The sequence below is a fragment of the Entelurus aequoreus genome, linkage group LG05 (genome assembly GCF_033978785.1).
Source record: "Entelurus aequoreus isolate RoL-2023_Sb linkage group LG05, RoL_Eaeq_v1.1, whole genome shotgun sequence".
In the NCBI taxonomy this organism is placed as follows: domain Eukaryota; kingdom Metazoa; phylum Chordata; class Actinopteri; order Syngnathiformes; family Syngnathidae; genus Entelurus; species Entelurus aequoreus.
In genome coordinates this window covers 43,400,847-43,428,370 of record NC_084735.1, presented here as the reverse complement: position 1 = coordinate 43,428,370, position 27,524 = coordinate 43,400,847, and the positions used below count along the sequence as shown (strand labels likewise).

Below are 27,524 nucleotides of genomic sequence, written 5' to 3'. Positions count from 1 at the left end.
TAAACATAAAATGTAGTGTAAATAATTACATTAGTTTTATGAAGTTATGTAATAATAATGTAAAGCATTTACCTTAGAAAGTGGACTTCCTCGATACGTCCTTCCATATTGTCATGGGTAAATGTTTAGATATTAAAGGGGAACTGCACGTTTTTTGGAGTTTTGCCTATCGTTCATAGTTATTATAAGAGACATGACGATTTAACATTTTTTTTTTTTTAATGCATTCTCAATATTAAATAAATGTGAGCAAAAGACAACTTACAATGGAGTCTATGGTAGCTGCTCTATTCTGCCTATAGAGCCCTTAAAATAAACATCCAAACACCGCCATTGAGGTTGTATGTACAGTACATAATGTAAGTATATATGTAATGTCGTAACGAGCACATTTATAATAACATTTAATATTTACGTATTTAGATCATTTTAAGCATACGCGGCGCACTAATTTCAAAAACGCATTACGTTTGCCTTTTTTTTGTTCATCACTGATTACTATTCATTGCAGACTTTATGAGAGCCAACAAACTTAATAAAACATAACTTACTGTACAATGTCTGCTGTCATTAGGATGCTGACTGCTAAGATGTTCATATATTCCCATTTAGATGAAGAATGTCTCATAATCCTCGCAAAGAAGGTGGGGGGACTTAGCGTCTTTTCTAGTTTTTCTCGCCATTTACGGGTCCTAAATGGCTGTCAAAGTGTACCAACTTGTCGAAGTACGTCCTCAGCCATCTACTTTCTAGGTGAGAGGCATGATTTATGATCTACAATAAACTTCCAGGGAGCAAGGAAGTGAGGAAACACCTCGCCAGTGAATCATGTCGAAATTGTACACAGAGTTAGTGCTTTTGATAACAATATCACTAATACTTGGTTAATATTCAATTCACCAAATGTAAATTGAGTATTGTTGAATGGTGATTTTTATTGGATTTTATGGGCAGAATAGAGGACCTCCCATTGACTCCGTTGTATGTGGACTTTTATTTAGGTTTACTTAATATTTAGAATGCTTAAAAAACAATCAATGTGTCATGTCTTTCATAATGATTGTGAATGATAGGCAAAATTCCAAAAAAGTACAGTTCACCTTTAACATTATTGGCTAGTATAACACTCATACTGCTATAGTGCAAACTAGCAGTGATACGCTCGAATTGCTTCACCAAATTGGCACAACACTCTGTCATGTTTTTTATTTTGTATTTTTTTATTTCAATGAATATCTTCCACTTCCTTTCAGCACTCATGTTCTTCTTTCCCATGGTTGTAAAACAAAGTTTTTTAGACAACTACCAGTAAGCTAATGCTAGCGAGTAAGACCAGATGTTTTTGGCGGATCTTACGAGATTTACTGTGACTTTTGCTACACCAATTTTTGCCTGTAACTTGAAGCATAACAATTCACCGAGAAACGTCTATTATTTCAAAACCCTCTTGTGTTGGGGCAGTCTTAAAGGGGATCTGCACTTTTTTTTAAATTTTGCCTATTGTTCACAATCATTATGAAAGACATGACGGATGGATTTTTTTTAATGGGTTCTAAATATTAAATACATTCCATCAAAAGTCCACTTACAATGGAGCCTATGGCAGCCGTTCAATTCTGCCTATAAAGCCCCTTAAAAACATCTAAACACCTCCATTAGTGTTTTATACACACTAGTGTTTTATATACATATATATATGTAATGTAGTTACGGGAACATTACTAATAACATTTAATATTTCTACTCACTGCAGACTTTATGAGAGCCAACAAAACATCACTAATTGTACAATGTCTGTTGTCATTAGGATGCCGACTGCTGGGATGTTCATATATTCCCGTTAAGATAAAGAATGACTCATAATCCTCGCAGAGAAATAGGGGGGAACAAGCGCTTTTTGTGTCGTTCTCGCTAGTTCCAGGTCCTAAAGGACCTCGCTGCTATAAATAGTTTGTCTGCGTTAGCGTTTATAATAACAATATCACGAATACTTGGTCAATGTTGAAGTCAGGAAACGTAAATGGACTATTGTTGGTGCTTTTTGAACGGTTATTTATTTGATTTATTGGACGGAATAGTGGAGCTCCCGTTGGCTGGGCTATGACTTTTATTTACATGTATTTAATATTAAGAATGCATTAAAAAAAAAAATCCATCGGTCGTCATGTCTTACATAATGATTGTGAACGATTGGCAAAATTCCCAAAAAAGTGCAGTTCCTCTTTAATTTGAGGTACCACTGTATTCCAATATTTAACAACAGGAAGGAATTGTCAGAAAAGGACTTGGAAACACATCTGCTGTATCACGTAAACTGATTTAAGGTCAAACATTCCATGCGGACACCACAATTCCAACAGTGTTTTCATTTAGAAAAAGATGATTATTGTTCATGTAAACATAGCCATTGTTGATTTGCATTTTTTCTTATTCCAGTCCTTATTCCTGGTATTACTGTCTATTAAAAACATGACTTTCATACACTTTATTTTACAATCAATATTTGATTCATATTATAGTGTGAATGTCTAGTACCGGTAGATTGTGACATGAACTATCTTGACCGACTACGTCTGACGCTTTTTCCTGTTTGAGCTGTCGAACACTTTAGTTTGAACCACATTATAATCAGGCCCCTGAATCTCTGTATTTCTACTGCTGTTCAAATCACAATAGAGCAGCAGTAGCAGTATATCTACAAATATTTCCAACTAATAAACAAGAGCAATTGCGCAAAGGCTTGGTCTTTAAGCAACAACTACTGCATGTCTGATCGCATTATCCAGACTAGTGAAATTACTCTTTACATATATAATGAGCATGGAAAAAATAGTCAAAATGTATTTTTGCTGAGCGCCCGGTTCCACCCTATACTGCTCACGAGTGGATAAAACTAAAACAATGAGAGACGTCACAAATGAGATGATCGTCACAAATCGACATCTCTGTCAATGGAAACCAAGAAGTGAGGAAGTAGGTGCACGATGCACAGAATTAAATTTGAATCCACGCAACCTCACAAAATCCTGTAATTTTGAAGTTTACTTTGCATGACGCGCACATTTGATGTATTTTCAGTAGTTATGTTGCTGTTGTCGTTTCGCACTGAGGAAGTTAAAGTGGACCTATGATGATTTTAATCTACAATTTATAACACTTCCTTGTGGTCTAGAGAGACCATGTGTATTGAATATGCTTTGGTGTGAATTGTGGGTACATTTTGCTCCACTGTCACTTTTATAACCCTTTATTTAAGTCTGTCTGCAAGATCTTCATTTGTGGAAGCGTTCCCCGATTGCAAATGAAACCACGCCCCACCCTATCTGCGAGTATCATAATTTATCTTTTTAAAATGTACACTGTTCGATGTACATCATGAAGTCTTCACCGCTTTTGTTTTACAGACATAGTCAAAAATCAACCTTACAGATTCACCCGGTCACAACGTTAGGTACAGCTGCCTGAGAGCTTGACTTTATGTCCAAATAAACATGTCCACCTTGCCAGACTGAAAAACCCAGCTAACAGAGGCGTACAAAACTGCGTGCAAGCTCACGCCTAAATGCATGAATTTTATGTTTTGCCACTTTAGCACTGTTTAACACGAGTATACAACAATGTAAGAACATTTAAAAGTCAAAAAAGATTAAAAGTATCATAGGTCCGCTCTAACTTTACTATACCACACGTAGACACAAACAGACTGGATTTTCATACAAAAGGCCCTTTGGGTCTCACATTTTACGTCGACAAAAGCAGCCAATGTCAACATAAGCGGGCACTTTTTAGTCATAAAAATAACACGGTGGACTGGGACTTGATGATTTGGTTGACATAGATGGCTTGTTGACATAAGCCAACCTAACTGTTTTTACACAGACACATTATCAAACCTACTACATTGCAAGAGTGGCGTTTTAAATTGCTTCTCATACATAAGAGCTCTATGCCTTATTACGGATCTGAGCAATGTCGCTGTGCTAAAATGGCTAGCATCGATGCTAATGATTAAACATCACCGCAAATAAGGCTTTTTCTGCACACAAAAAATACAGACCATAGTTAATTCTGTTTCTTCTATCTTCTTGTTTTCCTTTAAGAAAACCATTGCACCAATGTTAGATAACATCTTGAAGAAAGTGAAAACCCAGACACAGCCTGCTGGCATTTTTCAAAGCTCATTCTTTTTGTTTTCACTTGCTTCATGCTCTTTGGCACAATGCTTCTCAGGTACAAACATTTGGCATTGAATCTATGAGCAAAACACTCTCTTCTAGCTATAATTAGCACACAAAATGTCCTTACGGCTAAAAACACACTTAAGGATGTCCGCATAGAGACTTCAACATTATTAATGATTATTATTATTATTATTATTATTATTATTATTATTACAATGTGAATATGATCGTGATGAACCTGATGGTCAAAGCTTTTTTTCCATCTTGGTTGAAAGTGTCTGTGCACGCACCAATCTGTTATATTCCTGTCTGCGTTTTTAGTGGGGGGTTTTTAACGTCCCATCCTCCTTACACTAATGTACCTGAAACTCTACAGAAAAACAGTGGTTGAATATTAGAGGTGTCTATTTTTTGAAAATATACACAATAATAGCAAATAGCTCGCCATGTGCACCTTTTCAAAGTCAAACATTACATACTTATAGTTTTGTGTTCCAGCCCATGTTAAGTGTTTGGAGAATCACAGTGAGTTGGGAGACTGGATCAGTAAGAGCAGCATGGCATTACTCCAGCCCTTCAGAGAGTTTTGTAATCAGGCGTCAAAAGGCAGCACACACCTCTCCCATCCTTCATTCATACCTTTTGTCCATCTGTGTCACAGCAGTGTTTGACATGAAGCAATATAAACACCTTTTACATTCACAATGGCACTCAGAGTGGGTTTTTTCTTGTTTTTGTTTCGTATTCCAAAATAAGACCTTGGAAAACCCAAGCCACTGGTGGGAAGGTTCTTTCCTTTTGGATGTTGTACCTCGGTCTCAGCATGAGCTTGTTAGAAGCTCACCAGGGCATAGACCATGCTGTATCAGCAAAAGAAGAATGGACACAAATAGATGGTTAATCTACTTTACCACAATAATGAAACTGGATTAAGACTGCATTTACACTGCATGGTCCAAGTCACTCAATACAGATATCTTTCTGGTGGCTTTGCGTGCGTTTATTTAGTCAACTATTTGAGTACTCCAAAGACCTGTTACAGTCCACTTCCACCAGCACTTATTTAGATTTTGGACAGTGTGTTCTCTAATAATGTCTGTGAAGAAGAAAATGACTACTGTCTTGATTATAAGTGGGATATACTATTAGATAATAAACTAATTTGCTTCATTACCTGTTGCACAAAGCTTTATTTATTTGTTAATTATTATATTATTATTTATTTATTAATTGTCCTGTCAAGCTTCTCAATCACCCTCTGCCTTAGTCTTTAATTGACATCACGGCAACAGTGGTGGCTGTAATATCTTCCTCAAAGTGTAGTTTTGAGGGATGAGATTTTACGAGAATTCCTGTTCAAATTAGATTTACAGCCCCGAAATCTTGTTTTCATTTCGATGCCCTCCACCGTTTGACCAATTAGAAAGTCTGTGAGTGTGTCACATCCAGGTTGCCTGTTACGCACCGCCCTCTTCGTCTGACTACTGCCACTGGTAAAGTTACTAAACACGTCAGACATTCGTAAATCTAAAAGGCCTCGTTACCATTCTCAATTTATTCATGACAAAGCCAGGAACAAAACGAGGATTTGTATCGGGGATGCCTTTGAAAGATTGAGACAGTTGAAGGCGGAGAAGATTTTTTCATCTGATGCCAAACTTGCTAATTTCCTCCTAGATAGGTAAGTAAAGCATTTACAATTTCTTATTACTTTTAATAAATGGAAATGGACATTTAGTGTGTAAACTATATTGTCCAATACAGTCTATGACCTTGTCTAACAAAACTAGTATGTTCGTGCAACGAATGCTTAGCATGCTAGCCCGGTCAATGACACATCGACATATAGGGGGAAATATATGCCCGTTAGCCTGTATGTTGATATGCCTTGGCTTGCCATCAAAGTAGGCCTATGCGATATATAATATATATTATTATATATAATATATTTCGATGGTGGTCCGTGCGGTCAAACTAGACATTTTAGCAGGTTAATGCCAACAATCTGTCCTGACTCCCGACTAAAATATTGCTGCGTAACTTTACAAATACATTTGGCTAATCAACATCAGTAAAATGTGGCAGAATTACTTGCTAAACCATCTTGCAAGAAGCATAAATGAGAGAAACCTACAGCGTAGGACTTGTCGATTGCCATTTGAAGTTCCTTGGAGTAGGATTCAGATTCGGCTGCGTATCTGGCAGCCTCAGTCATAGAAAGTGGAAGGGGACTACATAATTTTGACCGTGATTGCAGTACCATATCTGGCCACATTACTACATATGGCACCTTTAATGGAAATACACTACTCAGCCTCCCTGAGACAGTTTACGCCAAGGCACTGTAAAGGAGGTCCGGCCAATAGTCGAACCTCAGATTCAAGAGGAGCAATGTGGATTCCGTCCTGGTCGTGGAACAACTGACCAGCTCTTTACTCTTGCGGGAATCCTGGAGAAGACCTGGGAGTATGCCTATCCAGTCTACATGTACTTTGTGGATTTGGAGAAGGCGTATGACTGGGTCCCCCGGGAGATCTTGTGGGAGGTGCTGAGGGAGTACGGAGTGAGGGGAACCCTGCTGAGGGCCATCCAATCTCTGTACAACCAAAGCGAGAGTTGTGTCCGGGTGCTTGGATGTAAGTCGGATCCGTTTCCAGTGGGGGTTGGTTCCCGCCAGGGCTGCGCTCTGTCACCTATGCTGTTTGTGATTTTCATGGACAGGATTTCTAGGCAGAGTCGTGACCATGGCGTAGAGGGTATACGTCTCGGGGGGCTAAAGGTTGCGTCACTGCTGTTTGCAGATGATGTGGTCCTGATGGCACCTTCGGTTCGTGACCTTCAGCTCTCACTGGATCGGTTCGCAGCCGAGTGTTCAGCAGCTGGAATGAGGATCAGCATCTCCAAATCTGAGGCTATGGTTCTCAGCAGGAAACCGATGGTTTGTACAGTCCAGGTAGAGAACGAGACTCTGTCCCAGGTGGAGGAGTTTAAGTATCTCGGGGTCTTGTTCATGAGTGAGGGAAAATGGAGAAGGAAATCAGCCGTAGAATCGGAGCAGCTGGGGCAGTATTGAAGTCTCTCTGCCGCACAGTTGTGACGAAACGAGAGCTGAGCCAGAAGGCAAAGCTCTCGGTCTACCGAGCTATCTACATTCATACTCTCACCCATGGTCATGAAGTGTGGGTCATGACCGAAAGAATAAGATCGCGGATACAAGCGGCCGAAATGAGTTTCCTCAGAAGGGTGGCTGGCATCTCCCTTAGAGATAGGGTGAGAAGTTCAGTCACCCGAGAGAGACTCGGAGTAGAGCCACTGCCTCTTTCGCTTGGAAAGGAACCAGCTTAGGTGGTTCGGGCATCTCGTGCGGATGCCTCACGAGCGTCTCCCTAGGGAGGTCCTCGTTGCATGTCCCACTGGGAGGAGACCCCGCGGCAGGCCAAGGACCAGGGGGGATTACATCTCCTCTCTGGCCTGGGAACGCTTCGGGATTACCCAGGAGGAAGTTGCTAATGTTGCTCTGGGGAGGGAAGTCTGGGGGTCTCTGCTGGAGCTGTTGTCCCTGCGACCCGATTCCGGATAAGCGGTTGAAGATGGATGGATGGATAATGGAAAAACCTACAACTTTGTCGGAATTTTAGAAATATCGCTTTTATTTTGCGAAAACTTGTAATGGAAACACTGCTACGGACAGATAAAATGTCATGTGTATTAAAACACATGTAGACTTGATAGTACAGGCAAAGCTGATCTACTAAGCTTGATGTCTGAGGATTGGGTCTTTTAAGTGAGCAAGAAGCGCTATCAGTTTAACGTGTTTGTCTTCAAGAATATGTAAAATATATGTTGATCATTAGAACACCCACAATACTTGATGGAGAAAATACAAGAATAATTATTTGCACAAGCAGTGTGATTTATCAAGGCAAAACTGTTTCACGGCCACTGTTTTGCATCTGTGAGAAAGAGTTTATTGCACTGCAGCTGCGTCCTGCGTATGCTTGTCCACATATATGGAATGTCAAAAATAAAAAATATTAGATATATAGTCTATTCAGCAATATCATTTGATAATTGTATAGCTGCTGGATGACTTAAGGAACTGATTAAATAAATTAAATGCATGTGTTTTTTATGACGTTTTTTTCATATATATGAGAAAAACATTCCTTGTGGTTGAAACATTCTAGTGTACACTCGCGGTCAGTGCCAGGGTCTTCCTTCAGCACGGTAAAAAAGTGGGTTTCGTTGTAGATGCAATGCAGAAATGCTTCTAAAATGTTGCATGTTCTAAACTGGACTGTCTCCCACATACAACACTGTCTTTTCAACCATTCCTAAAAGACTGCAATTTAGCCTCCAACTAATAACAGGACCAGAATGCCATTTGTTTACAACTGAATGGAATCCTAAAGTGGGGGATTCCGACTATTTTAGACGGTGTCAAGACTTGGTCCTTGGGGTTTGTTTTTCCGTAAGGCAACGGAAAATTGGCGCGGGCAAGACGTGAGTGTGAGTACATGTTTAATATTTAAACTCAAAAAGCTCAAAAAGGTATAAACAAAAGGCGCTCACAGCGGAGGTAAAACAACTTGGCTATGAAAACAAAAGGCGCGCACATAGGCGGAAAACTATGAACAAGAAACAAAAACTTACTTGGCATGGAACTGTGAACATGACATGAAGAAGAGTGATCATAAAGTGTGCAGAGCATAAATGTGATGTCGCCAGGCTGACCAACAGAAAATGAAAAGCTTAAATAACACAGACATGATTAACAACAGGTGCGTGACTCAAAACGTGAAACAGGCGCGTGACATGACAGGTGAAAACTAATGGGTTGCTATGGAAACAAAACAAGGGAGTGAACAACCAGGAACTAAGAAAGTGTCCAAAAAACAAACAGCACATGGCCAAACAAAAACATGATCAACACAGACATGACAGAACCCCCCCTTACGGACAGATCCCAGATGTCCAGAAACAAAAAAATGAGTCATGGGAGGGCGGGAGGGGGACATGACGGTGGGTCGCCAGACCAAGTGGCCCCGAATCCACCGAGGCATAGTCATGTGGCGGCGGCGAGTGGAACGCCGCTGCAGCAGGCAAGGTGGGCGACCCGGGAAGGGCTACATCCGTGGCCGACGAGGAGGTGGGCGCACTTGGCGTGGCGGACGACCAGGTAGCGGCCATATACGTGGCCGACGAGAAAGCAGGCGCGTCGTCGTTGTGGCAGGCGTGGAAGCAGCAGATGACGCAGGTGCAGGTGCAGCAGACGAAGCAAACGGCGAAGCGTGGCGTGGCGCGTCGGGCGGCGAAGCTTGGCATGGCGGGTCTTGGTCTTGGCATGGCGGGTCTTGGTCTTGGCATGGCGGGTCTTGGTCTTGGCATGGCAGGTCTTGGTCTTGGCATGGCGGGTCTTGGCCGCATGGCGGGTCTTGGTCTTGGCATGGCGGTGCTTGGTCTTGGCATGACGGTGCTTAGTCTTGGCATGACGGTGCTTGGTCTTGGCATGGCGGTGCTTGGTCTTGGCTTGGCGGGGCCTGGCTTGGCGGTGCCTGGCTTGGCGGCGTGGAGCTGCTACGGGCGGCACTTGGCGGCGTGGAGCTTCTACTAGCAGCACTGGAGCTTGGCGTGGAGCTGCTACTGGCAGCACTGGAGCTTAGCGTGGAGCTGCTACTGGCAGCACTGGAGCTTGGCGTGGAGCTGCTACTGGCAGCACTGGAGCTTGGCATGGAGCTGCTACTAGCCTTGGACTTGGTGCTGGTGGAGGTGGCCTAGCTGGGGGTTGCGGCCTGGCAGGCCGAAAAACTGGTGGTGGCGGTCGTGCTGGAGGCTGTGGCTTGGCATGGTGATGCTGAGCCACCCCACCTGAAAAGTTCCCAGCCCTAGCCCCCCCCCCCTCAAGGAGCCGATACCAGACGCGCTCCCCACGGTCTGGAACTGTTTCTTTGGGTGGGTGGAGGGTGGTCAGGAGGAGGGCAGAATCCTCCCCTTTAAATTGTCCAAAAAGTCTTTTTTCTACCTGGGCTTTTGTGGGCGGAAAAAAAAATTGTGACTTGGGCGTGGCTTGAGTCCTGGGGGGCGGGGCATGGAATTTGGGTTGCTTGGATTGACAGGATCTAATTTTCAAAAACATGTCTTGATAATGTTGAATCTTGGTCTTGAAGTCTCTTGGGGGCGGCTGACAAAAAAAAGAGTTCAGACAAAAAAAATCTTGAGCTGTGATGTCATCCTGGAAATGCCGGGCAGGCTGCGGCCCATTTCCGCCCGGATGGGGGGCAGCTTGCGGGAACGCCGCGTGCTGTCCTCTCGCCTTCCCTGACATGCTCGGTCTGGAGCGGCGCTTCCGGGACTGCGGTGACGCAGCGCCGTCCTGGGACCAAATGGAGTCTCTGTGCTCCAAGGAGGAGTAGGGCAGCAATTCCTCCTCCATGGCGCAGAGGACCTCCCACGCTGCCTCGTCCAAAACTTCCGTGCGGAAAAACTGTTAAGCTGGCGACGTACTGTCAAGACTTGGTCCTTGGGGTTTGTTTTTCCGGAAGGCAACGGAAAATTGGCGCGGGCACGACGTGAGTGTGAGTACATGTTTAATATTTAAACTCAAAAAGCTCAAAAAGGTATAAACAAAAGGCGCTCACAGCGGAGGTAAAACAACTTGGCTATGAAAACAAAAGGCGCGCACAAAGGCGGAAAACTATGAACAAGAAACAAAAACTTACTTGGCATGGAACTGTGAACATGACATGAAGAAGAGTGATCATAAAGTGTGCAGAGCATAAATGTGATGTTGCCAGGCTGACCAACAGAAAATGAAAAGCTTAAATAACACAGACATGATTAACAACAGGTGCGTGACTCAAAACGTGAAACAGGTGCGTGACATGACAGGTGAAAACTAATGGGTTGCTATGGAAACAAAACAAGGGAGTGAACAAGCTGCTAACAAAGAGACAAAAGCGAAAGTGATCGACACGTCGCTAAGTGTGCGTGTAAAGTGTTGTGTGCGTGTGAAAATGTGCAAAGTAGAAATGCTGAGAGTGTTGGTGAAGCAGCGACTAACTGCTGCCGTCGTAAAAATATTTGTAGTTTTCGAATGAACGATAGCAGAATACGAGGAGGAACTTTCTAGAACAAAAGAGGAGAACGAGCGACAATGTCAACTACTGGACACTCTTTTCAACAAACATCAAGTTGTGTCAGCTACCATCTTTCTATGCCACATCATTGTGGAATGCGCTCCCAACAGGCATAAAAGAAAGGACATCTCTATCCTCCTTCAAAACCGCAATAAAAGTTCACCTCCAGGCAGCTACAACCCTAAACTAACACCTTCCCCGGATTGCTAATAATCAAATGTAAACAATCAAATGCAGATACTTTTTATTATGCCTTCTGATCTCTCTCTCTCTCTCTCTCTCTCTCTCTCTCTCTCTCTCTCTCTCTCTCTCTCTCTCTCTCTCTCTCTTTCTATGTCCACTACTTGCTGTCCATATCCTACCCCCCCCCTCCACACCCCTGATTGTAAATAATGTAAATAATTCAATGTGATTATCTTGTGTGATGACTGTATTATGATGATAGTATATCTGATAGTATATATCTGTATCATGAATCAATTTAAGTGGACCCCGACTTAAACAAGTTGAAAAACTTATTCGGGTGTTACCATTTAGTGGTCAATTGTACGGAATATGTACTTCACTGTGCAACCTACCAATAAAAGTCTCAATCAATCAATCAATCAAACAACCAGGAACTAAGAAAGTGTCCAAAAAACAAACAGCACATGGCCAAACAAAAATATGATCAACACAGACATGACAGACGGGTAGTAGTCGATCCACAGCAATGGTTCTGCCACACAATACATCAATGCTAACAAGGGGAAATTACACTTCGACTCACGTTGGCTTTGACAGTAGGATTGCTCGTTTGCATCAAAAAAGTTGTTTTTCTCACTATGATAGGGTGAAACCATCCTTGCCCAGGCACAACCTCCTGGTTTTGGAGTATAAATGTTTGGGGTTTTGGCACCAGACGCTAGACTAGATCTGACCAATCTAAGTCTATAAGCATGAACTGATGAAGCCTACTCGGATGAGAGGCGAAACGTCTTCTTAGACCAACCAAAACAGTCCAGTTGCGATCGATTTAATGCCCTGAGATTACAATGACCTGGATGAATGGGAACATTCCTAACCATGTTTCAAAACACAGCAAAACGTCACATGAATGTGCAGTAAATCAGTGTCTCCATTGTGAAAGGCGTGTAGTACGTGCAAAAATACCTCATTTAAATAGGGCGGTCTGTACCAGTTATCAATTGTACTAGCAGTCATAGTAGATCACACGCAACATGCCCACCATTAGTACCGTATTTTCCGCACTATAAGGCGCACCGGATTCTAAGGTGCACCTTCAATAAATGGCCTATTTTAAAACTTTGTTCATATATAAGGCGCACCGCATTATAAGGCGCATAGAATAGACGCTACAGTAGAGGCTGGGGTTACGTTATGCTTCCTGTAGTTGCGAGACCTGTTGTGGCTCAATATTGGCCCATATATAAGGCGCACCGGATTATAAGGCGCACTGTCAGCTTTTGAGAAAATTGGAGGTTTTTAGGTGCGCCTTATAGTACGGAAAATACGGTACATGCGATTTTATAGTTTGTACATGTTGTTTAGAGCGTTGTACTTGGATCTTAGTAGCTCAGGCCCATATTGTATAGATATAAAAGGACAATGGATGCTATTTTGCTTTTGTGCTAATTCCGGCATATTTATGTTTGAGTTGTTTTAATATGTACTGTCCTAATTCAAATACATACATAAAAAACACAATACAAAGTATTCTTAGCTCCAGCTCTTCTTTTCAACAATGTATACTAGTGTCATATCTACACACACTGCATGAATTTAGAGATGGAATCTATCATTTCTCTGTGTCTCTGGGACTGCTTATAATAGACTGTGACTTTGGACAACAACTCTATTAGATTAATTTGGTGTGTTTTTTGTCCTATCACATCAAGGTTTTGAGGTAACATTAGTATTTTATTGAATCTAACACTATCTCTGTACTGTTTAGTAAATAAAAGTTCAGTAAAATACAATATACAGTCGTGGTCCAAAGTTTGCATACACCTGTAAAGAACATAATGTCATGGCTGTCTTGAGTTTCCAATAATTTCTACAACTCTTATTTTTTTGTGATGGAGTGATTGCAGCACATGCTTGTTTGTCACAAAAAACATTCATGAAGTTTGGTTCTTTTATGAATTTATTATGGCTTTACTGAAAATGTGACCAAATTTGCTGGGTCAAAAGTATACATAAAGCAATGTTTTATATTTGGTTACAAGTCCCTTGGCAAGTTTCACTGCAATAATGCACTTATAGGTAGCCATACATAAGCTTCTGGCAAACTTGTGGGTGGCTACTAAGAGCAATGGGTATTGTGGCTAAACAACTCATTTTTAGTTTCATCTGACCACAGAACGTTCCTCCAGAAGGTCTTATCTTTGTCCATTTGATGTCAGATTAAACAAAAATTGAGCTGTGTGGCCACAATACCCAGCAATATGTTTGGAGGAGAAAAGGTGAGGCCTTTAATCCCAGGAACACCATGCCTACCGTCAAGTATCGTGGTGGTAGTATTATACTCTGGGCCTGTTTTGCTGCCAATGAGACTGGTGCTTTACAGAGAGTAAATGGGACAATGAAAAAGGAGGATTACCTCCAAATTCTTCAGGACAACCTAAAATTATCAGCCCGGAGGTTGGGTCTTGGGCGCAGTTGGGTGTTCCAACAGGACAATGACCCCAAACACACGCCAAAAGTGGTAAAGGAATGGCTAAATCAGGCTAGAATTAATGTTTTGGAATGGCCTTCCCAAAGTCCTGATTTAAACATGTGGACAATGCTGAAGAAACAAGTCCATGTCAGAAAACCAACAAATATAGCTGAACTGCACCAATTTTGTGAAGAGGAGTGGTCAAAAATTCAACCAGAAACTTGCCAGAAGCTTGTGGATGGCTACCAAAAGCACCTTATTGCCGTGAAACTTGCCAAGGGACATGTAACCAAATATTAACATTGCTGTATGTATACTTTTGACCCAGCAGATTTGGTCACATTTTCAGTAGACCCATAATAAATTCATAAAAGAACCAAACTTCATGAATGTTTTTTGTGACCAACAAGTATGTGCTCCAATCACTCTATCACAAAAAAATAAGAGTTGTAGAAACTATCGGAAACTCAAGACAGCCATGACATTATGTTCTTCACAAGTGTATGTAAACTTTTGACCACGACTGTAGGTCCTGACAGCAAATATAATCGGGTATAAACACTATTTGGAAACGGGCATAAGACCTGCAGTGTAAATGCAGCCTCCAAGATTGTACAGTTAAACATACCTGTAGAGATAATAGAAGAAAGAGAGCAGATAAAAGCCCAGCTTACACCAGGACTCCTTCTGGCAGTAGTTGAGGATGTCGGCGTTCATCACACTTACAGGATCATACATGACCTCTGACCCATCTGCCGGTCTATGAAAAAACCTAAAAAGACAGAAATAGAATAGCCTTGAAAATAACTTTTTAAGACATCTGTTTGGGGAGCGTGTTGAACCGTACCTCCACAGATGGTAGAAGAGAAGCGGGATATTTAGGCCAAGTGTGACCCACTCTCCAGCACACATGAACATGAGGCAAAAGAGCCCATGGATTGAATACTCTGGTACCACCAACTAAACACAACACACAGATGTTTAAGCCTTTAAATCACAACTTTGGTTTTTTTTATTGGATGGTACAGAGAATATAAACAATAGCATTGTCATGGCGAGACACCAATGCTGTTGCATTCTGATCAACATGTAAAACACTTCATGGATTGTTGCTTGCTATTGTGCCATTCATAATAAAATTAAGCAATGTAAACATGGGAAAAGAGTAGGATTGAGGCACAATATTGCTAGCCTGCATGGATGGTATCGCCTTTTGTGTTTGGAGTACACAGAGTACTGTACTTACTGTATTTATACTGCATTGTCTGCTATTTTGAGTCTGCCTGTTATGGAGAGACATTTATTAAATAAGGTTTAAAATAGTTGATATTTGGTGCATAATTCACTTTCCTTTCAGCACTGATCAGTAGACTTTACATAAAGTGATTTAAAACACACTTTGTTCAGATTTGGCACAATTTAAGTGTTTTGTCTGGATGCTGACATTTTCTTTTGTTCGTCTGCATTGGCCAGGTGGTGTTCTGTCAGCTTTTTATAGACATTTTTTTTGCTCTAAACAGCCGCCTCTGTTCAAAATGCCAACACAATAGTTAATAGTTCTACACTAAGTGGAGCCGTTGGTTTATTTCTGATTTTATTTCTCTCTTATCCTACAGGTTGCAAATACAGAAGTCAGCAAATGTAACTATTACTCTAATAAAACAATGAGCATGTCCTGACTCTCCGTGAAAGTTTTGGACATATGTAGATTTTCCTGTGCTTGGGGTTATTTCCGTTTGAGCGCTCTTATTGTCTTGTTTTTACTTCCTGTGTGTTTTCATTTCCTGGCTATCTCACCTGACCCTGATTGTAATCAGGTTGCTTCTTTGCTTCTTTCTGTGGGCTGGATCATTGTTTTATGGCTACGCTACTTTGTTACCTGCCCTCTCCTGTCTCTGCATCCTGGGGTCACGTTGTCAGCTCATGACAGAGCCCTCATAGTGTGTAGTGTTGCAAATTCAACGTTCAACAAATTATTTATTGTATCTTTTCAATAATTATTTTAGTATTATTTGAATACTGTATGTATTATATTTCAAATAACTGTCCCTAATTTACTTGTTTATGTATACATACATGTAGAACATATTTTGCTTGTTGGAAAAGGACTTTTAAATACACTTTACTTGCCAAAGACTCAAAATGGCCTCCTCTGTGCTGGGCAGATGTTAGACATATTTTATAGGATCACAATATGAGCACGTCCAAGTTGTAATTTAGCGTGCGGGCGGGCTGCATGCGGTGAAAGTGGCCTGTGGTGATGTCTCTGAGTGAAGTGGAGTGCGACATGGCTCTCCCAATAGAGGTAGAGACAAATGAAGCCCCCATGGTGTCAGTATCGAGCAGCTGCAGGGGAAAAGCAGACAATTACTCACTCTGCGTAGAAGGTTGCAGATTCGCTCGATATTGACAATCCTTTCCCTCTGCAGATTGGACACAAAGACAGTCTTTTTTTAGATTCCTTTACAACATAACGTAATGGCTCTTTTTAGGGTTAGAAACATTCCAACGCATATACGTAGATGCAAATATTAGAAACTCTTCTCAGTATGATGTAACTTTATATTTGTATATTGGTAGATGTTTTGAATTGTGTTATATTGTATTGGGCAGGTATTCCCAAAATGTCAAATGTGAGGAATTTCCTACATCCACTTGGGTGTAATAATAGATGATAAAATGAACTGGAAATCTCATGTAAAAAAATATACAACATAAAGTAGCAAGAAACACATCTATAATGAATAAAGCAAAACATGTTCTAGACCAAAAATCACTTCATATTCTCTACTACTCGCTAGTGTTACCATATCTGAGTTATTGTGTTGAAATATGGGGAAATAACTACAAATGTGTGCTTCACTCCCTAACAGAGTTACAAAAAAGATCAGTTAGAATAATACATCATGTTGGACATAGATAGAATACAAACCCTTTATTTATTCAATCAAAAATATTGAAATTCAACGATTTGGTGCATTTGCAAACAGCTAAAATTATGTACAAAGCAAACTATAACCTGCTACCCAAGAATGTACAACAATTCTTCTCAACAAAAGAGGAGAAATATAACCTTAGAGGAAAACCTCATTCAAAACATTTGCTAACACTTTAGTATGGGGAACATATGAACCATTAATTAGTAGCTTATTAACATAGGGTTAGGGTAAGGGTCAGGGTTAGGGTTAGGGAAGACTCTTAGTTAATGGCTTACTGATTGTATAATAAGGCATTAATAAGTGCTTAATAAGTACTTAATAATGAATAATTAACAGCCAATATGTTACTAATTTGCATGTTAATAAGCAACTAATTAATGGTTCATATGAAAGGGACAAGCGGTAGAAAATGGATGGATGGATGGATGGATGTTCCCCATACTAAAGTGTTACCAAACATTTGTATGATCACACAACACTTAAAACCTTTAGCATATCTGTATGTGGAATTAAATTATGGAATGGATTAAGTAAAGAAATCAAACAAAGCACCAATATGATTCAGTTTAAGAGAATGTTCAAACTACAAGTGTTCACAAAGTACACAGAACAAGAATCATGATGAACATCTTGAACCCTTTTTTTCCATTTTTATTGAGACAAATATTTATGTATTTAATATTTGTGTGCTTACTATGGTATATTATTTATTTGTTCACTGTTCTGTTACAGAGAACAAGGAAATTGGATAAAATTGCTATGGTATGAAAAGGGGTAGGATTAAATAATCTCAGCTTCTTCCTATCTACTTTTTGGACGTGCTGTAATGAAACAACTGGAATTGTGTGATGCATTACATTGTATCGTATGCATGTTCGAAATAAACTGAAACTGAACTGAACTGTTGAGCAGTTGGTGGTCAGGGTGTCATTTGATTATACGGCAAATTAGAGATGTTCTTTACATTTAATGAAATTATGTTTTTGTGACCAGGATGGTTGAAGGCAAACTAAAGTATTTCCAAGTGATTAGTATTTTTGTATGTATTTCATGAACCAAAGCAAACATTAGGTGCAGTACTGTGCAAAAGTATTGTTGTTTTAGCTTGGGGTGTCCAGATCCGATTCTGATTTCAGATATTGGTCCGATATCAGCAAACAAAATAATAAGCACACTTCAATACAATCTGTCCAGCTCAACAACCAGGTAACATCTTAAATGTGCTCCAAAGAGCACACAAGGTTGATGATCTTTTCTTGTATCTTAGTGAAGTCATTTACAAAAGGCAAGGTAGGATATAGGCTACTAGGAGCTAGCAGCTAAGCACACAATATCACACAGGCTAAACATGTGTAATAATTGTCTTTTATTGAACAATACTGCAGTCTAAAACATGATATTTGTCAATATAAACAAATATCAAATACTATCAAAATCTCCAAGGCAGAAAAGTCTATGAGAAAGTATTCAGTAACAAATGTGTCCACATCATTCAACTTATTGTGTCATGAGCTTCACTCAATGTATTGTTGTGGCCACTTGGTGTCACAAAAAAAACCACCACTGCACTTCAACTTAAAGACAGCACATGTCCATTCCAGACAGTTAAAAATAAATAGGTTAAATGTTTTTTATACCTACCATTGTCCCATTCTAACATACCACACTGTAAAATGATACAAGAATCAGATCAATATCGGTATTGGCCAATACTCAAGGCTACAATATTGATATGAACAAGTTGTAGTGGGACACCCCTAACTATAATATCACTTCCAACAAGGATAACTTGTTTTAAAAATATATGGAATGTATTTGTGTTTATATGTCCATCTGTACTTCATGGATGATGATAAACAGACAGGCTGCCATTATGATAGTGGGGGGGAGGGGGGGGGGGGGGGGCAATGATTAATTTGATTCAAACTAATACTGAGGCCCATTTGTCCAGATCTTCACCAACACGTTATGGATTCTTGCTGGGTCCTTAATTGTTGTGATGCGGCAAAATGATTGCTGGAAACAGGCCGGTAAAAGAACACATTTGTGGACACCCCAGACTTTTGCACTTTGCTGTAAAATATGATTATTGACATGCATCAAGTCTAAACCTGTGATTCTCTTTTTTCAAAAAAATGTTTTAAGTAGTATGGCCGAATGCACAGCTGAGATAAGCTCCAGCAACCCCGAAAGGGACAAGCGGTAGAAAATGGATATTATATATTCATAGCTCCATATATATTCCACATGCTCCCTATTAGCCACATGTTGGACCATTTTTGTAAATGTGACAGCATCATTTAAATTCCCCTGGTGAACCTAAAGTGGACTTTGCCCTGATTCCTCATTCCAAACTTGACCACCCCCCAGCACTTGGCTTGGGGTATAAATAATTTCTGTACTATAGTTTGCATTGCATGACTATTTAACACTGCACACATGGTGCCTTGATGTTGCAGTTTGTACTGTATTTAGGTAAATGTAATCACATCCACTTTAAGAACTGCCAATAGTTAATAATACGCATTTACAAATATAATTACACTCAGCCTGACGGATAGCAATACAGTATGGTGCTGAACTACTAAGATCCAAATACCACGTGCTACACAGCAAGTGCAAACTAGGAAATTGTGTGTACTACTAGTGGGTGTGTTGCATTTGATCTACTAAGACTGTGTGTACAATTCAATAAGGTGGTCCAGACCACCTTATTTAAATTAGGTTTTTGCATGTACTAAGCAGCTTTCACCATGGAGACACTCATGTACTGCACATTCATCTTATCATGTGTTTTGCTATGTTTAGAAACTTGCAGCAGACATTTACCACTTTTATGGGCGTTTTAGAAGCATTCCGGTAGTGTATCTACTAGGGCTGTGAATCTTTGGGTGTCCCACGATTCGATTCAAAATCGATTCTTGGGGTCACGATTCGATTCAAAATCGATTTTTTTTTTCAATTCAACACGATTCTCGATTCAAAAACGATTTAAAAAAAAAAAAAGTAATGAAAACAATACACAACAATACCATAATAATGCAATACAATTTCAACACCAAACCCGACCCAGCAACGTTCAGAATAGCAATAAACAGAGCAATCGAGAGCAATTGAGGACACACAAACATGACCGGAACAATCTAAAAGTAGTGAGACAAAAATGAATATTATCAACAACAGTATCAATATTAATTACAATTTCAACATAGCAGTGATTAAAAATCCCTCATTGATATTATCATTATAAACATTAATAAAAAAATAAAAATTAACAATAGTGTCATAGTGGTTTACACTTGCATCACATCTCACAAGCTTGACAACACATTGTGTCCAATATTTTCCACAATGATATAATAAGTCATATTTTGGTTCATTTAATAGTTAAAACAAATTTAAATAATGGATCCCATATTCCAATATATGACTCATTATTATCTAAACTAAATGCAGTTTTTTCTACTGATATCATCTCCATAGCTTGTGTGTACCAGTCAGTATGAGTTGGAATATCAACAGCTATCCATTTTTTTAATATTACCCTTTTTGTTATTATGCATATTGAAAGAAAAGCATTTTTACTCTTTGATGACACGTTACTAAATTGATGGAGATCCCCAAGAATACAAGTTTGCAGTGTCATTGGGATATTTATGTTAAGGACTGTGATTGCTTCTTTTGTTGTTTTCAACCATAACTCTTTTATTCTCTGACATTCCCACAATAAATGAACAAGAGTTCCCTCGGCTGCCCGACACTTCATACATAACTTGCTATCTACTACACCAATTTTAAACAGCTGAGAAGATGTAAAATACAATCTATTCAATATCTTAAATTGAGTCAGTTTATCTTTAATGCTTCTAAAGGGCTTATTGTCATTTTTCCAAATATCTTTCCATGATATGTCTCTTTCATCTAAAATGTTTAAGTCCATCATCCATGCATCATTTGCATTTCTAGTGTGGTGTTCATGTATTATTCCATAAAATAGTTTAATTAATTTCTTAAATGTATCTTGATTAAAAAGTGCATCTTCCAGTTCATGGCTATTTAAAGACATACTTTCAGAGGATATACATTTATTTACAGCGTGTTTTAAAGAGATAAAATGTAAAAAATGATTTTTGGGTACATTATATTGATCAACTAAATCATTGAACGGTTTAAAAGAGATTTTATTAATAATATGATGAGGTTTAGTAATACCTCTGTTTTTCCATGTTGTCCATTTAACCACATTTTTATTAATTATGATATTAGGATTGTACCAAAGCGGTTGATTTACAGATGTCATTGACTTGATTCCTAGTATTTTCTGATACAGTTTTAGAATGTTAAAGGTGGCTTCTATTGGGCTCTGCCTCAATTCATTAGGTATGTTTTTAATATAATATAAGCTCCCCACATCAATGTCCAAATTCATTAACATATTTTTTTTATGTTGATCCAGTCCTTATCTGCAGAAGAATGAAATAAGTGGCTTGCTTGTTCACAACCGAAGGAAATATAATAATGTAAGAAGTTTGGTAATTATAGTCCTCCTTTATCTTGTGTACAAGACAACCTTAAGTATGAACATCTGGCCTTCTTTCCACACCGTATAAAATGTGATATCATTGTATGTATTTTCTTAAACCAACTTTTATTAATTAGGATATAAAATAAAATGTATATAAAATTATAAAAAAAATTTTTTTAAAGACTCAGTGATCAAGTGTAATGCTCAATCGTCCAGTTGTAGAGTCAAGAGACAGAACTAATTGAAACATATTTAAGCAAGGTGTCTATTAATGCCTCGTCGCAAACACGCCGCGATGGATTGACGTCAGACGGCAATTATGGACCAGTCAGCGAATTTTATCTTGTGTCAAAGCAACTTTATGGATTATTGTATTACTTCAATTGTTTATACTTATTTGAGTGTATTATTATTAGCCTTTGGATTAATGGATCGCTATGAGGACAGTTGATAAAGTACGGTAGCGGCGGTCGTGAGTAAAGTAAAAAAAAATAACTTAAAAGTGTGTAACTCTTTTTAGCTTTGAGGGACTTTTGAGGTTGAATTGTGGTGTTACAAATGTTTGTGTGGTGTTTCTTTCTATACGTAATCATTACAAGCTTATTTGTTATGTGTATGCAGCAGCAGCTGAACCGAATGTGACAGTGTGTCATAATTACCACGGTCAACTGGATAAAAAAAAATACAGATTGTAGTACCATTAGTCCAGAATCTTCACGGTCCAGGAGGACCGATCCAAATAGGACCCAGTACGAGAAAAATACGGGTTCTTGGTATACGTCCCTAGTTTTGATAAATCACATTTCGTGTGCTAAATAATTATATTTGCATCTTCTCCCCCCAGGGTGTTTTGATGATCAGCAAATATTTTGCATATAAATATCGATGGAGACACAAAATGATTCCATGCCTTTTTCTGCTCACTTAACAGACGTAATCCACTTTGCACACGTGTAGTGGATCAACTTTGAATGTGCTATTAACTTTAAACGTGTTTTAGTACATGCAAACCTTTAGTAAATCAGGCCCTTAGAGTTACAATACATTTGTTTCAAACATGCTTATCAAGTTACACTGAGGACCTTCGCATTTTACACTTGCACAAAATTAACATGTTGGAAAAGGAGTTGGAAGAAACAGAGCTGATTTAAGCCTAACCCTTCTTCATATCTCAGGATTTACTGCCAACCATTGTGCTCACTTACTGTGCTTTATGTTCCTGGAAGAGAACAACATGAAGAATGGGTAACGCCAGGTACATTTTTTTTAAATTACATAATTCAAATAATAATGAATATAAAAATAAACAAATACAAAAACAACCATGATAATATCAATGACATGTTTAATTTAATGTTCTATGTTCTATGTAAGGTTGTCTGAGTAAACATAATACAATAATACGAGTTGTTTGTGTCTGTAAAAAGAGTGTTTATGTCCATTTTGTGTTTTTCACCTTTCTCACAGGATATGAGCACAATTGAACTGACAAAATATTAGCAAACAGAATTCTGCATGAATAAACATGTGAAGATTATGGTGGATTATGTTATTATCGGTCCTAAATTAAATAATCTGCTTCTTCTGACTCCTTTTCGAACATATTAGGTTGTACAAATGCAACCATGGGATCTCTCTTAATGTAACTTGTAAACGTGTCTAAAATAAAATGTAAGTTGTAAGCCGTGACCATTTTTAGTGGACATTTCTACTATATATGGGTTTTAAGTCTGTGTGTGTGTCTGTGGGTGTGTGTGTGTGTGCGCGTGTGTGTGTGTGTGTGTGCGTGCGTGCGTGGAAGTGTGTGTATGTGGCTGGCACACCTCCACAGTCCTACTGTCTGATTTCACAGTTTCCTCTCCCACTCCTCGTCACTCTCGCTTTGCAGCTTCACACGCTTGCTGGAACATTAGCTGAAGGCTCACAGCTGGTGTCAACTTGCTAAATGCATAATTGTAGTCACCTCTTTTGTGCCTTGTCAGGAGAAATGTACGCATATTGTATGCATCAACATGTTGCCTTACTTTTCGTCTTACAGTGTCTTCACTCAGTCGGGTGAAATTCTCAAATGTTCCTTTTATAGTTGGATGAAATTGTTGTCATGAGATTGTGCAAACAGCAGCCTCATTTGCATCAGTGTCTTTAATTCAGCCAGCCAACGAGCCGGCATTTTCTCAAAGGTTGATTAGTCAAATCTGCATACAAATGAGCAATCAAGGCAAATGTTTGTGCTGCAAGTGCAATCACCTGGAAACCTGGATTAGCACAACAACGATTTGCTTAAAATCACAAGCATTAAAGCCTCAATTTGTCCTGTGTGTTTATGTATGTATTGTTTGTGTAACCTCTAAATGTTCTTAAAGGTAGACATGCAACACAAGAAGTGTCTCATCGCTTACCGCTCTGGTGGGATTGCTCTGATCGATGGGGTTTTTGAAGTCCGTGCGCAGCTCATCAAAAGCAATAATCTGCAAAAAAACACACGTGAGAGAGATTGTATTTATTCTCACAGACTTGTAAAATATACCACTGATCAGTGATCACATTTGCTGTGATTCAGTTTGTGTTCATGCAGAAGTCTGAATTGAGTTGAGAATGTCTCCCAAACTACATTCCATGAATTTGAATTGCGGTTGTAAACAGGAAGTAGAATTGCAATTCCAGTGAATAATTTTGATGTATTCCAGAATAATGCTTTAGTGCAGTGTTTTTCAATCACTGTGTGCCGTGAGATACAGTCTGGTGGGCCGTGGGAGATTCTGTAATTTCACCTAATTGGGTTAAGAATATTTTTGGCAAACCAGTAATTATAATCCGCAAATAATGTGCCGTTGTTGATTGTCTGTACTGTCTAGAGCAGTGGTTCTTAACCTGGGTTCGATCGAACCCTAGGAGTCTGCCTCAGGGGTTCGGCGGAGGTCAAGACACACCCGACTCATCGTGTAAATAAAAACTTCTCCCTATCGGCGTATTACGGATACGGCAACAGCAGAAGTCACACTGATTTGCAGGTGTGTAATTTGTTGTGAGTTTATGCACTGTGTTGGTTTTGTTGTTTGAACAAGGTGATGTTCATGCACGGTTCATTTTGTGCACCAGTAATAAAACATGGTAACATTTTAGAATGGGGAACATATTCACCATTAATTAGTTGCTTATTAACATGCAAATTAGTAACATATTGGCTCTTAACTAGTCATTATTAAGTACTTATTAATGCCTTATTCGGCATGGCCTTATTATAACCCTAACCCTCTAATTCTGGCCCTAACTTTCTAACCCTAACCAAATAACTCTAAATTAAGTCTTTGTTACTTAGAATATGTTCCTCTAGTGTCCAAAAAATTCTAAATTAAGTCTTTGTTACTTAGAATATGTTCCCCATACTAAAGTGTTCCCAAAAACATATAACTTTGTCTTGAATTTGAAAAAAAAAAACATTTTATTTTTCACTAAAGAAGGGTTTGGTGAATGCGCATATGAAACTGGTGGGGTTCTGTACCTCCAACAAGGTTAAAAACCACCGGTCTAGAGCTCGGCAGAGTAACCGTGTAATTGTCTTTCATATCAGTAGGTGTCAGCAGGTAGCTAGATGTCGGGAACGACGACGATGGTTTGTCGTGATCGCAATATGCAGACGACAGCGGGAGGCAGTGTGCAGGTAAAAAGGTGTCTAATACTTAAACCAAAAATAAACAAAAGGCGAGTGCCGCTAAGAAAAGGCATTGAAGCTTAGGGATGGCTATGCAAAACGAAACTAAAACTGAACTGGCGGCAAAGTAAACAAAAACAGAATGATGGATGACAGCAAAGACTTACAGCGTGTGGAGCAGACGGCGTCCACAAAGTACATCCATACATGACATGACAATTAACAACAAAATAGGAGCGCAAGACAAGAACTAAAACACTACACACAGGAAAACAGCAAAAAACTCAAAATAAGTCAGGGCGTGATGTGACAGGTCGTGACAGTACACCTACTTTGAGTCAAGAGCTATAGTGATGCATGGTTGGTTATGGTTTAAATTCATATCCAACAATTTCAAGAATAACTTTTTACTGTCAATAACGGCTGCTAAGTTTAATTTTTTTACTGTTTTCTGCTGGTGGTGTGCCTCCGGATTTTTTCAATGAAAAAAATGTGCCTTGGCTCAGAAAAGGTTGAAAAACACTGCCTTAGTGTACAGTATATTCCTTAGTTTTACATATTTCTTCAAAATATTGTTACTATAAACCAGTGGTTCTCAAACTTTTTTCCACCAAATAACACCTCACAACACTTGGCTCTGCAAGCACCACCATAATGACCAACATTAAAATACAGTAGAGTAGTAGGCCTTAACATTAATTAAAAACCAAAACAGAATTCATATTTAACAAGTATCTTGTACATCCTGTAAGGTTACACACAGTTTGAACGGTAATACTGTGTTTGAATATTTAATTGATTCTAACCCACCAGCACAGCTCCCGACCCTAGCCCCCCCCCCTCAAGGAGCGGATACCAGACGCGCTCTGGAACCGATTTTAGGGGTGGGTGGAGGGAGATCAGGAGGGGGGCAGAATCCTCCCCTCTGAATTGTCCAAAAAGTCTTTCTTTTTTCCTACCTGGGATTGAGTGGGCGGAAAAAAAGAAAAGTCCTGTGATGTGGGCGGGGCATGAAAATCAGATGGCTGTGACTGACAAGCTCTAATGTCCAAAAACATGTTTTGATAAAGTTCAATCATGGTCTTTGAGTCTTTTGTTGGAGGCGGGTGATCAAAAGAAAAATAATTAATGGAAAAAAAATCTTGGTCTGTGATGTCATCAGGCTGCCGGGCTGGCAGCAGCCAGTTTCCGCCCGGAGGGGGAGGAGCCTGCGGGAGCGGCGTGTCCTGTTCGCTCACGGAAGCCTTCGTCCTTGGCAGCGTTTCCGGGATGGCAGCGACGCGCCGATCGGCACCAGCTTGCCTCCATGCCCCCACATCATCCCCCTGCGCTCCCTGGGGGAAAAGCGCAGCGTTTCCGCCTCCATAGCACGCAGGACCTCCCACGCTCCCTCGTCCAACTTGTCCAAATTTCTTGCGGGAAAATTTCTTTCTGCTGGCGACATTCTGTCACGACGTGGACTGTGGGATGTTTGTTTTCTCGAGATGCAAGTAAAGTTGGAGTGGACATGGCGTGAAGGTAAATACATATTTATTTTTAACACTAACAACAGGTACAAACTTAAGTCGCGCACAAAAGGCGGAAGTACAAACTTGGCTATGAAAATAATAAGCTAGCACAAAGGCAGAAACTATGAACATGAAACAAAACTCGCTAACTGTGACATGAACAAACAAAACTTACGTGGCATGGCATGAAGCATAACTATGAACGGGCATGAGTATCAGAAGTCGCAAGGGTACAGAAGTAAACAGAGTTAATGTCGCCAGACCGACTGCCTGGCAACTACAAGGTTAAATAATAGTGTCTTGATTACAACAGGTGCGTGTGTCCAAATGAGTCCGGTGCGTGAGTCCAAATGCATGACAGGTGAAACCAATGAGTAGTCATGGAAACAAAAACAATGGAGCGTAAACAGAAACTAAAAAGAGTCCAAAAACCAAACATAACTAAACAAAACAAAACATGATCAAAAGACATGACAAATACGTCTGGAATCTGTGCCCAAACTGCCACAGTTAGCAGAAGGTGGAACAGAATGTTAGAAACAACAATAAACTAAGGAAACACAAGAATATGGTCAGTCCCTGCATGACAGGTGGTGACAGTCTTAGTAGATCACCTTCAACACGCCCACTTATAGTACGTGCAATATTTACTTTGCACACACTGTTTAGCACTTGTTTTATGGAACTTCTTTGTAATGCAATAAATGTCATTCTAATTTCAATTCAACATCCTCCGGGGTGGACCCAGTTCAAAATAAATTGTTCAGATGAATTGAATTACAGATTAATTAAATACCAAATTGAGAATTTTGCACAAGCCTGGTATGCCCTCTATGGAGTATTTTCCCGCTGAGAATATGCAAACGTGTTTATGAATAATGATCGACTTATAAGGTTATTTCTGTTCATCATAAGTGACAGTGT

The 27,524-nt window shown here is 39.6% G+C and overlaps 2 protein-coding genes across 2 annotated transcripts in view; one reads left to right on the top strand and one right to left on the bottom strand.

Annotated features, from left to right (window-relative positions):
* Window positions 1-27,524, bottom strand: part of cnih2 (cornichon family AMPA receptor auxiliary protein 2) — a 35,742-nt gene that overhangs the window by 872 nt on the left and 7,346 nt on the right. The window contains exons 3-7 of the mRNA XM_062048164.1: window positions 23,840-23,908; window positions 16,352-16,399; window positions 14,824-14,936; window positions 14,605-14,748; window positions 1-5,041 (exon numbers count right to left, since the gene is read on the bottom strand). The exon at window positions 1-5,041 is cut by the window's left edge and continues 872 nt beyond it. Of these exons, the coding sequence (XP_061904148.1) occupies window positions 5,014-5,041; window positions 14,605-14,748; window positions 14,824-14,936; window positions 16,352-16,399; window positions 23,840-23,908 (402 nt within the window). The 3' untranslated portion in view covers window positions 1-5,013. The remainder of the gene's footprint in view (window positions 5,042-14,604; window positions 14,749-14,823; window positions 14,937-16,351; window positions 16,400-23,839; window positions 23,909-27,524) is intronic.
* The window catches only part of tm7sf2 (transmembrane 7 superfamily member 2), a 66,643-nt gene that overhangs the window by 33,098 nt on the left and 6,021 nt on the right, over window positions 1-27,524 (top strand). The gene's annotated exons all lie outside the window — the stretch shown is intronic.